Here is a 12759-nt window from a genome sequence, read left to right as displayed (position 1 = left end):
TGTGTAGCTTGGTGTTCTTGTGGGACAACTAACAGTGAGAATGGAGGCTGTTTCTGACTCTTCTGCCTGATTTTAAGGCTCTTTTCCTCCGATTGGGTTACCCCATCCAGTCTTAATATGAGGGCATGTGCCTAGTCTTTTATTGTAACTTGTTATGCGATGTTTGGTGGATATCCCTGGGGGGGGGCCTGCTCTTTCCTGAAGGGAAATGGAGGAGGAGTGAATCTGGAGGAGAGTGGAGGTGGGGGGAGGGACTGAGAGGAGAGGAAAGAAGGAAAACTGTAGACGAGATTTATGAGAGAATAAATAAGTATTTTTAAAGTTTTAGCTTTATTTACAATATAATCATCAGTAAGATCTCTTTATTATTACTTTGCCAACTAATTAGATATTTAATATAGCATATATTATATATGACATATATATCTAATAAGTTCATGTATATATATATATATACACATATATATTTCAAGTACTATACCAAAAATCACCTTAGATTAAAAGACAAAGATATCTATCTTCCTAGAGCTTAAAATATATGCCTAAAGCCTTGGGGAAGACGTGGAGGAAGACACAGAAAAGAATGTCAGAACATAGATTCTTACTCACTAGAAATTAACTTTCCAGGAGCAGTTATATAAGACAGTAGAAGAGAAACAAGTATTTGGCATTTGCACCAGTGATTTAAAGCTAACTATATAAACATAATGTGCGGTTGTTATCTCTTAGAGGCCTGTTCTTTTCTAATGAGAGACAGAAAGGGAGTGGATCTGGAGGGAGGGGAGGCAGGGAAGTACTGAAAGGTGTAGGAGGGAAAGAAAAACTGTAACCCTGATATATTGTATGAGAAAAGACTCTATTTTCAATAAAAATGTAAAACAATGTCACCATTTACTTTAGGCTTCAAAATCTAATTACAGTAAAAATGAAACCTCTAGTTTGCATAAGCAAATACACAGTAACTATCAAGGTGGAAGTCCCCTCAGGTCGCAAACATAGAAAAAGACAACCCTAGTTGGGTACTATGAAAAGCATTTGAACACATGCTGCCTTTTAAGTCATCGACTCTGAGGATGGTAGGAACTGTCATAGCTACAAAATGTGGGAAAAAATCCTGACTGTGGTTAACTGACTCAGACAAGTTAAGTGTCTCATAAGTGACAGTAGGGATATCCATTTTGCTTCCACAAGGCAATATTACCTCTGCAGATGAAAAACTCTTAGTTTGTTTGATTTCCTATTTTTACATTTTACTTTGCAAGTGAAATATGAAGAAACAAGATGAGCACAGTAGAGTCTATCTTGCTAGACTATGTTTCCTAATAGGGAGTGACTCATCACTTCCCTTATAAAGCTTATACCATTATAATGTCTCAAAATATCTATACATTAAGCACTTGCTAGAGTAGACATAGTATTAAAAGGTTGACGTTTTAAAACAAATCTTGTCAGAATCCTGTAACTGTCATAAATGGCTAATGGTGTGACGTAGATGTAGCTACAGAAGAAGGAAGCTTCTTGTACCTTGATATGCTTCACACCACAGCTGACAAGTTTATTTGGCTGGTACAAATCCCAAGATATATCAAATATCTGTAAATAAATCAAATGAATGGTTAAAATACTCAATATCATTTAAGAATTCTACCCAAATGATGAGTTCGGCTAAATCCTCACCTATCAGAAACTATAGTAGTCTTGATAATGATAGAAATTGTACATTTCAAAATCTTATAAGAAAAAAATAAATATGATAAGTAATAAAGGCAATTTCTTAGTTTTGTTTAACTTTACAGAGCAACTAACAGAGTAAAATTTAACACATGTAATTTTAATTGTTAAAGAATACTTGGATCCAAGTAAGTAACACGAGTAGTTCAGTAGAACTAGAGCATGAGGTAGATGCCCAAGAATTTTTACAAAGGCAAAATTCTAAATGGAATACTCATATACTGAGATACAGAGAATACTTCTACATTTTTAATCAGAACTACTTTAAGATCCAAACATTCATTTCACAGCCATATTTAGCCTTCATTTTTTAACTTTCTCATTGTTTATAGGTCAAACAGAATTAACTTGTATTTTCTTAAATTTTGTAGTCCCTATGATTTTATTCATATCTAATATTCCATAAATTCAAAGTACACACAAATCACATTGTTACAAAAAACTCAGGTGAATCAGAATATCTAATAGAAACACACAATTAAGCAACAAATGAAAGAAAATCCATCACCCATTTATTTGCTCTGCTATATAGGTTCCTCCTCACTAAGTTTCTTTGGTCACTGTATAATTTAACCTAAGAAGTCTGTTATCTCTAAAACTTTACAAAGTGATGCTCGCCAAAGATAGTAAGAGTACACTGGTCAAGACACTGCTTAACAGCTCACCATAACAGACATTACATAGAAACACACCAATGCATTTTTTTGTTTTTTGTTTTTGTTTTGTTTTTTTAATTTTGAGACGGTTTCTCCGTTTCTTTGGGGTCTGTCCTGGAACTAGCTCTTGTAGACCATTCTGGCCTCGAACTCACAGAGATCTACCTGCCTCTGCCTTTTGAATGCTGGGATTAAAGGCGTGCACCACCACCACCTGGCTACACTAATGCAATTTTAATATAGTAATGACAACATTTTTTAATAGTCCATTATCATTCAACACCATTTTTACAAAAATTGGTTTGTAAATTCAAGGTACAAATTTGTGAAGTACTTTGACACACAAATTAAGTTAGAAAAAGGTTGTCTAATAAGATATGGTAACATTTTAATAGTTATCAGTGGCCATGTAATAGGCTCCTTAAAGAATTTGTGAAAACCACTCCAAACTGTAACTCACAAAATTTCCTACAAAACATTTACAGATGTTTACAAACTAGTAACACTGACTATTATTCTAGTCTGGTTAAAAAAAAAAAGACTTAAGAATTTATCTAAAATTTTGTCTAGTTTCATAAAAATCACAGCATTTAATTTAAAAATTGATTACAAGGCCAGGCATGGTTGTGCACACCTTTAATCCCAGCACTCGGGGCAGAGGAAGCAGATCTCTGTGGTTTTGAGACCAGCCTGTTCTACATAGTGAGTTACAGGACAACCAGAACCCTCTGTGAGTTCGAGGGCGAGTTCTGGGACAACCAGGGTTCCACAGAGAAACCCTGCCTCAAAAAACAAACATACAAAAAAATTTCCTCATTTAAAGTATGCAAATCAATGGTACTTAGTATGCTTACAAAATTGTTCAACTGTAACTATACTTAGTTTTAGAAAATTCTATCATCTAAAAAATTCATTACACATTTCCCTTTTCCCCTTCCTCTCCCTATAACTTTACCATTTTTTTAGAAGTTGTACAATTTGTATTACCTGTGGGTATGTGACAATGACAAGACACAGACGAAAGCCCTTGAACTCTCTACCAGTCTTCTCCTGCCAGGTATTCATTAGAAAGCCCAGAGGAGGTACTCACTCTGTCAGTGTGACCAGGAGCCATAGACAACATTCTCCCCCTTTTCCAGTCCCAAACACAAACTGCATTCTTTGAATCGAGTCCAACTGAAACCAAGCGCTGGATTTTGTCCAAGAAGTGCAGGAGGGAATGAAAAGAAAATTTAAATAACTACCACATTATAAATGTCAAATAAATTCTACTTATAACATCAAAATATATGCATTCATATTCATATTTCAGACACCTTTTAAGGCAGATTGATGTATTCATTCCATTAATATTTGTACCTGCATTTAGTTTTTCATATGAAGTAAGAACTTTCAGTTCTATGAAATCCATTAAGTAGCATAATCAAACTTTAGCAACAAGCTAAAACTTCTAAATAAACTATAAACGCATCTTTTTAAATGCATTGTTGCACTGTCAAAAAATGAAGAAAAACTGAGAACAAAACAAAGGATCCTTGGTGAGAATTCTGAAGGGAAGAAAATATTTACTATGAATGTATCAAGTGAAGCTTGGTTACCCCAGTTCTTTGGGTTGGTTGGTTTGTTTTACTGAAGGCTAAAGAAGAGTAAGAGAGAAAGTTTAGGGAATCTACCCACGATGGTGATTGGAACTGCAGACTTTTAACTAGAGGAATAAATTCCTCAGAACAGGGAACTGTGGAACAACTGTGGGCAACTGTGGAAGAAAAGAAAAATCTCCCTGAACGTCTGAAAGCAGAATCAGCTTTCTCATTATTGTATGATGTAAGTTTACATGAACCCTGAAGTGAGAAATTCTTTTCAGAGGGTTTCTGAGGTTGGGTGTGTTTTCGAGAAATTTCAGTAGCATGGAACAGGCAATATAAATCCAACATAAGGGGATGCAACTTTTAATTCATCTTTCAAAGAATTCCAACAGGTAGGTATTCAAATAAAAATAAGTTACACAGTAAAAACAAATCAAACATTTGGCACAAACACAGGGAAATGTGACCATAAGAGAAGATAAGCTAGTTCCAACAATCAGTAAAATGAATAAAACTGTAATTAGATAAACAATATAAAATATGCTAAACATGCACAGAGAAATAAAATTAAGGCTTTGAAACATCTGCATAAGAGCAAAGAATAGGAAACTATAAAAAGTGTCCAAAAAGATATAAACACAGGACTTGCTGAAAATCAAACTAGATGAAGTTAAAGATTCAGTGGAAGAGTTCAATAAATTAGAAAGAGATGAGAGGACACGGTTTGGCAGGAGTTAATAAGACTGAAAGAACGAAAGGGGTAAGAAACATGGGAGATGGAATTCTAGCCAAGAAGGACAACCAGGGTCTGAACTTGACTACTGCTGTGACATTCAGAAAACTGTACAAATATATATGAAACAAACATTCTAACAGTAAGCAAGGCACTGTGAATGATGAAAGAGGGGAGGAAAGAAATAAAGTGAGTTTTACAACTGCCTCAGTTGAGAACATAAGAGGCAGTTTCTACATAAAGGTAGAGTCTTTTAGCAACCAACAGGCTTGTTTATTTCAACTGTCAAGGGCTTAGGTTTCAGAGGACAAGATGACTAGAATATGCAGAGCACAGATAAAGCTGAAGAAAATATGTCTACAGGTGAGATTTGAGAATACCATTCTTTCTGTATACAGGGCAATAATATTAAGACAAAAAAGAAATTCCAGAAAAAGAACAATTAATGGGGAACTAAAGGCAAACAATTTTGAGAACATAAGTGGTCAGTACTATCCCAAATTCCCAATAGCTACAATGGAAGGGAACTCCATGGGTTAATTAAAGGCCTCAGGATGGCCATACCTTAGCAGAGAAGTTAAAGCAATCATCCCAAAAGCAAAGCTACTATAGGTCCCCCAACTTCCCACTATACAACGTTTACAAATTAAGCTTTTCACAAGGACTAAGGAATTTAATGACCCATCAGAACGATGCTCAAATGTTTGAAAGGTGCCAACATGTAAATCATTTTAAGAATTACATAACATATACAATTTCCAGTATCTAACAAAAACTTTTAACAGATGAAACAATTGTGGGAGAGTGTCAGTCATCAGAGGACCCAAAAATTATGAAGATATTTAAAAAGAGAAGATACTATCTGTGAAAATGCTGGATTAGAGTGATGGCTCAGTAGGTGAAGTGCTAGTTACACGGCATGAAGACCTGAGATTGGTCCCCAGCACTCAGACAGAGAAAACAAACAATCACTAGACGGCAGCACACACCCGCTAACCCCCTGCCGAGGAGGTAGAGATGGGAACCCCTGGACTTTCTACATGAATGTTTGATATCTTCATCAACACTATTTACCATAAGTCATACATAATTAGCTTTACAAATTCATGTTTTCTGTTCAAGTGAAAAATGCCACCTAGTACCCAGTCAGAACAGCTTCACCTGGGTAGAATTATGATTTAAACCAAATGGGCTCAGTTCTAGTATGGATGGTTGTGTGGTCTCATTTATTCTGTAAGAATTAACTATTTTGTTGTTATAAAGAACATTACAAATTCTACAAAAGTAAACTGACACATTTTATTTTTGTGCCAGTTTGTGGACTTTTCACGAAATTAGACTTAAAAACTACTTCATCCTTAGCTCGTTCTAGAAATGAACAGAGTGCTAACTATAATTTATGTTTCTGTTAGAAACTATTGTGGGTGGGGGAGATGGCACGTGGGTGAAGTGCTCACTGCACAAGCCTGAGGACATGACTCAGATCCCCAGCACCAACAGGAAAAGCTGAGCTCTGAGGCATGGATCCATAATCCCAGCCCTGCAAAGCAGACACAGATGGAGTCAGGCTCTCCTCGGCCAGTCAGCATAGCTGAAAATTTGGGTTTTAGGTTTAATCAGAGACTGTCTCAAAACATAAGGTGGCAAAACAGTTGGGGAAGACATCTCAGTGTTGACTTCTGGCCTCTACAGGTGTCCATACAGCCAAATATATTTACACACACACACACACACACACACACACACACACACAGACGATTTTTAAAATAATGAATACTATAATATATTTTATAATATGTGTCTATATTTCTAGGTAAATTACAAGGTAAGTTATCCACTACCTCCTCCCATTGCTGTATGAAACTTTAGTCCCTGTTTATTACAGATTTCTAGAAATAGACTTTTCAGGCCTTAATTATCCTCAAGAAGACAGGTTACTAGTATTTATATATCTATTCAGCTCATTTAAAGGAAAGCTTTTAGAAAAAGAACATTTAGTATTTCTACCTAGTAGGAAATTGCTAAAAGGATAAATCCTAAATTATCACATATGCTTTCAATTCTAGCAGAAAATGAAAACATTAGGCAATATTTCCTACTCATTATCTCATAAAGAGTTTTATAAATGGGTATGTTTGCTCAAATATACTTTTGAAATTATGACATTAAAATAATTTCCTTATCTTCAATTTCCAAAATTTCCTTAGATTAACTTTACTCTTCAAAGGATGAATCTCTTTTGATATATAAATCACTACCTCCTAACTTACATGTTTGGTGAGAGCCAGGTGGGGGTGAGACCAGGCTTTCCTAGGAGCCTAACAAAAATCTAAACCTTAGTTTTGGTTCACTAAAATCTCTTGAACCTAACTCTGGTGCAGTGTCTGGGAAGCCTCCCAGAGACCCCCACCATGTTGAGCGTCTGATAACCTAGCTAGCCAGTAAGTAAAGTGAGCGCTCTTTGTTTTGGTCTGTTCTGTTTCTTGTTCTGTGGCCTGTGGTTTTTGTTTTTGTTTTTTCCCTCTTGGAGGCTCAAGCAAACTGAATCTAGAGGCTGAGGTTTGCCTAGCAGATGTGCTAATGGCTAATGGCAGCAAAGAAGGCTGTCCTCCAGACAGCAGTCATCCTGCTGGTCACACCACCAAAGATGGTAACACCCACACTGCCAGAATTTTAGCTTACAATGACCAAGAGCTACATAGAATTCACTCATGCACGCTTACATGGAGGAAGGATAGTTCAGGACCCCCAATGAACATCCTCCCATCAGACTTTGCCATTCAACTAGTCTGACAAATACACCAAAATACAAACTTGGGAGAAAGGAAAATATGGGATCTCTTGAGAAGAGCACATCTTAAGGTCTTTGGCCTTAAGGCCAAAACAGCAGAAGCTGTAAGTTGATGTCCCACCTGCCATCTTGTCAAGGCAAAAAGTAGAGTCACAAGAACTGGACACCAGGACAGAGGAGCTCAGCCTGGTGCCAACTGGGAGATTGACTTCACAGAGGTAAAGGCCTCTATAGCTATATGATGCGGGAGAATTGTCTGTATTCTGTCAATCATATTTTAATAAAACACTGATTGGCCAGGCAGGCAGTATAGGCGGGAAAGCCAGACAGGAAGTAGAGGTGGAGCAAAGAGACTGGGAGTATTCTGGAAGCAGAAGCTCCCTCTGCCATTCCTGTACAGACCACCGAAGAGGCAACATGTAAGCTGTCACACTGAGAAAGGTACTGAGCCCATGTAGCTAACATAGATCAGAATAATGGGTTAAGATAAGTCATAAGAACTAATAAGTAGCCTGACCTAATGGGCCAATCCGTTTATAGTATTATGGAGTCTTGTGTGTGATTTTCTTGTGGCTTGCCGGTTGTGGGGTAATGGGCAGGACAGATACCCCAACAAGCCGGCCCCCTCATGTTACATCTATAAGTATTTGCTAGTTTTTATAGATACCTTTTCAGGATGGACTGAGGCTTTTCCAACTAAGTACAAGATGGTCAAGAAGCTACTGGAAGAAATTACCCCAGGTATGGCTTTCTGTGCTCTTGGGCTCCGATAACAGACCTGCATTCATCTCTTAGGTAACAAACACAAAAACTAGTTAAGGCTATAGGGACCAATTGGAAACTTCACTGTGCTTTTTGTGCCCCAGGCCAGGTAGAAAGGATGAATCAGACTCTAAAGGAGACCTTAACCAAATTAGCCCTTGAGATTGGCAGTGACTGGGTGTCTCTCCTCCCCTTTGCTTTCTAGAACGTTCACAATTTTTCTTACACACTAGGCCTGACCTCATTTGAGATCATGTATGTCAGGCCACCACCCATTCTGCCTAATCTTAGGGCAGAATTAGTGGCTGAATTTGATGACCAAAAATTTTCTTTCCTCCATACAAGTTCTGTCTCAGGTGCAGAAACAACTCTAGTCTGAGCTGCGTGCAGTCTGAGAAAGCTCTGCCTCCTATGTCCCACAGGTTCTGGCCAGGAAACCTGGTGATCATCACAGATCTCTACGGTCCAGCTGATGGTTCTGAGACAGCAATACAATGCCTATATATTCAGAAAATTCATCTCCCAGATTTGAGATGACCCACTACTCAAGGGGGGAAATAATAGAGCTGGGGGGGCAGACCAGGCTCTCCTAGTCGCCGACAGATATCTAAGCCTTAGTTTCAGTTCACTAAAATGGGACAGAGCTAAACAGACAGTCCCCCCCCCAAAAAAAAACCACAAAAAAAAACAGCCTTCTGCTAGCTCAGCAGGTACCCCATGGCCCCTTTTGCTGGCTTAGCAGGTGCTCCCCAGTCTCCTGATAACTAAAGATAGCTTTCCCTACCCTGCTGCTGGAAGGTTCCTAACCACTAGATCCTTAAACCAATCAGCCCCTATGCTAATCTCTCCTCCATCAATCAGTCCCAGATTAATCCCTGCTCTCTGGAGTTCCCCTAAGTCCACTTAAAAGGAGCTTGTGACCTTCTTTGGGGGTTGCCAAGAGCCACCCCAATGTTGCAATTAATAAAGTGCTCTTGATACTGAATACATATCTGTTGATCTACTGTGGGGGCCTCTCTTGGACCCTAATGTTTGGAAGGCAGTAAAGCATTGTTGTTAGATACATGAGCTTTGGAGTCTGAGACCTGGTTCCTGCTCTGGTTCCACTCATTAGCTGTTAACCTGGAACAAATTATTTAACCTTTCTCAGTCTCTTTTTCTGCAAAGTAGAGACAATAACAGAATCTATTTCATATGGTTGTCATGAGGATTAAATGAAATAATGCAGGTTTAGGAAAATGCCAAGAACATAGTATGTACTCCATATCTCTGGTTTTCTAAGTTTAAATTTTAACAACATGCCCTCATGAAGACAAGATGATAAAATACAAGTATTCCCAATTTCTCATAGCTCAAAGTAAGCATGATGAAGTGCTTCTGAGCAGTGAACAGCATGGAAGCTGTTTCTCCTTAGAAGGGACATCTGGGCAATACAATATATTAAAAATAAAGGGGAAACTTTAAAAATGAAGAAATCATCTATATCTAAAGAATACTTATGGACTCTTATAGTTTAAAACATCTTAAATTTCACAAAACCTGTGTAAAGGAATTTTAAACTAATTTTGTAGATTTGTTTAATAATGCTTTATACTCTTTGGTGTAAGGAAGATATTCTTTTAAGAAAGAAAGTGAAATTCTGATAGATGTAAAGGACTTGAAAGCTATTAGCAAACATGGGACATGAATTGAGTTTTCACAATTGCTAATCACCATGAAACCTAAAAGCACTTATTCCAAGAGGCTCCAGTGAAGTCTTCCCAGATCCCTTACCAGAAGAAATCAGGAATTTGTACTACTCGGAGGTGTTACACCTCGGGGAAAAGAAAGGTATCTGTTGACTGTCATTTCCTCTAGGACACAACATACTACAATCTAAATCTAGAATCTAGATCTACGACAATAATAAAAAGCAAGTAAGTAAATTTTTCTATATGTTAAAATGACTTTAAATCTAATTTAAACACAAAATATTTAAAAACTAACAATACCATTTTTTAAAGTATGTTTTATTCATAACAGCTTCTAAACAGAACTACAAAAAGTCTTGGCTTGTTAGAGGATAATTTGGAAATCAATCAACCAGTGAGGTGATAATTACATTGATTTTTTTGATCTTTGGTTTTGTATAAAAGTAACTCACAGATATTGTTTCATTTTCAATAAAAGGATAATTTTGAAAAAAAACTTTAAAGTAACTGAAAATTAAAATGTACACAGGCCTACTTACAGAAACTTAATTTTCCTAAGTTATCTTCCATACGCACTACTTAAATACCTTACCTATAAAATAATTACAGACAAAATTTTCTGTAACAACCAGGTAATATTCCATTGAATGAGAATTTCTTTGATTCTTAGAACAATTTGACTGAGAAAGTTCTTTGTAATGATTAAAACAATACCCCTTGTTTTTTATTTTTGTTAGCTATGTCATCCATCCATCACACTTATACTTTATCAAACCTTTGAATAAACAAAACCTTTTTATCATTTTTTTCAATTCTATATTATAGACTAATGATTTCTTATAGCAAACATTAAAACAAAAATTGTTTAAAAAAAAAGGAGAAAAATTATCATGTACCTGTCCATCCAAGTCGAATGCTAAACAAGCTATACCATGTGTATGAACATCCTTCAGAACAGACACGGTCTGAACAGTGTAAGAATCCCAAACACAGATGTACGGCTCTTTCCCAACTTGTCCTGTTGCTACCAACACTCGCTCAGGATGTAGTGCAAGACTAGAAAATAAAGAATAAATAAGTAAACAATAAGACTTGAAAGTTGCTTATCAAATTTTTGTAGCATTTGATATAGATGTTATACTTACAAATATCAACATTAGACTTTGTTCATCTTAAATAATTTGTATTCAGAAATAATTTCTATAAAAATTTTTATTAAGAATACTTAATAATGTACTACATAAAGTTAATGATAAACTAATTATAGCCTTCATAAACTGCATACAGTATACATAAACTTCTCAGAAAAAGAGATCTCATAAAAGATCAAGATAATTACAGTAACAAATTTGTAACAACCTGACTATCACATGCTATTTTTTATTTGGTATTCATGGTTGTATCACACCATTTCTTTTATTGACTAATACTGGACTAAATCTAGGAGCTGGGAAGATGGCTCCATGGTTAAGCACTTTCCAGGAGAATATGAAGATTGCAGCTCATACTCCTGGAACCCACTAAATATCATGTGGACATGGCAGACCATCTATAATTCTAACCTTGGAGAACAGAGGATCCCTGAAGTAAGCTGGTTAGCAAGAAATACCTTTATCAGAGAGCTCTGTGTGTCAGAAATAACCGGCTTCACTGAATAAGGTACAAGGGCAGTCAAACCTCAGGCCTCCTCAAGCACTCATATCCATAGGCACATGCACCCCAAATATGTGCACCCACAAATATGCATACGCAAATGTACATTATAAACCATATTACACATACAACAGTCCCGCCCTACACTGCCCTGGGAAAGCCTGGCCTTACCTTTCGCTGCCCACTACAGCAAGAGAGATGGCCCCTGCATTCAGGAAAGAGGGCCCCCCACCTCTCACCACAGGCAAGAGAGGATGAACCTACCCTGAAGACATGCATAGAGAGGAGTTGACTCCACCACCTCACCGGAGGCTGGTGGCCCCAGTGGCTCTGACCTGACATACATCTAGGCCCACAAATGAGCCGTGGATTGACCCACCCTAGCATCTACCCCATCTGGGTCCTACTGGAGCTTGTGAAGGGACTGGTCGTATAGAATGGTACCTGCAAGATCTCCCAGAAGAGCTCTGGTGAAGATTCAGTGAGGATGGTGTACCAAAAACCAGAGGCCTTGAACCAGACCAATGACTCATTGCAATGAACAGTTGCCAGCCAAGCTCATGGGACAAAGGGATACAGTATATGACACACTGAAGCCTCCAATGCTATCAGGATGGATGAAGAGGTGATGGAGAGGCAGGAGAGAAGGAGAAGCAGAGATTTTGCTATTTTGGGTATGGTTTTTTTGTTCTGTTTTGATTTAATGTTTTAATTTTCTCTTTTCTTTTTTTCTTTTCTTTTTTTTGTTCTTGCTTTGTTTGCTTGCTTACTTTGTTTTGTCATCTTTTGAGTGTGGAGGGATGCAACGGGAATGATGGGATAATATGTGGGAGACTTGGGAGGTAAACAGAATTGGGGTATATGATGTGAAACCCAAAAAGATTCAATAAAGAAGTTAAAATAAACAAAGGTAATGTCATGCTTTAAAAGAAAAAAATGAAAATGAGGGAAAAATGGCTAAATCTTAATGTCCAAAATGGCACTTGGTAGCACTTACACTGTAACAGTAATAAATTTTAATCTCATTATAGTAAACAGCAATATGATATGGAATTTACAGACAGTAGTCAACAAGTCTTTAAGAGTAACACAAAACCCAACAATTAGTAAAGTCTATGCACATACATCAGCAGAAGGCAGGAAACAAAAAATTCTA

The 12759-nt window shown here is 37.1% G+C and overlaps 1 protein-coding gene across 2 annotated transcripts in view; it reads right to left on the bottom strand.

Moving 5' to 3' along the window:
- Nucleotides 1-12759, bottom strand: part of Eml5 (EMAP like 5) — a 140891-nt gene that overhangs the window by 113834 nt on the left and 14298 nt on the right. For both annotated transcript variants that reach the window (XM_087911581.1, XM_087911580.1), the window contains exons 2-4: nt 10847-11006; nt 3478-3576; nt 1525-1593 (exon numbers count right to left, since the gene is read on the bottom strand). In XM_087911581.1, the coding sequence (XP_087767707.1) occupies nt 1525-1593; nt 3478-3576; nt 10847-11006 (328 nt within the window). The remainder of the gene's footprint in view (nt 1-1524; nt 1594-3477; nt 3577-10846; nt 11007-12759) is intronic.

Source organism: Myodes glareolus, chromosome 11 (assembly GCF_982192425.1).
Source record: "Myodes glareolus chromosome 11, mMyoGla1.1, whole genome shotgun sequence".
Lineage (NCBI taxonomy): Eukaryota > Metazoa > Chordata > Mammalia > Rodentia > Cricetidae > Myodes > Myodes glareolus.
Note: the sequence above shows the minus strand (reverse complement) of the source record. Positions and strands in the feature narration are given on the sequence as shown.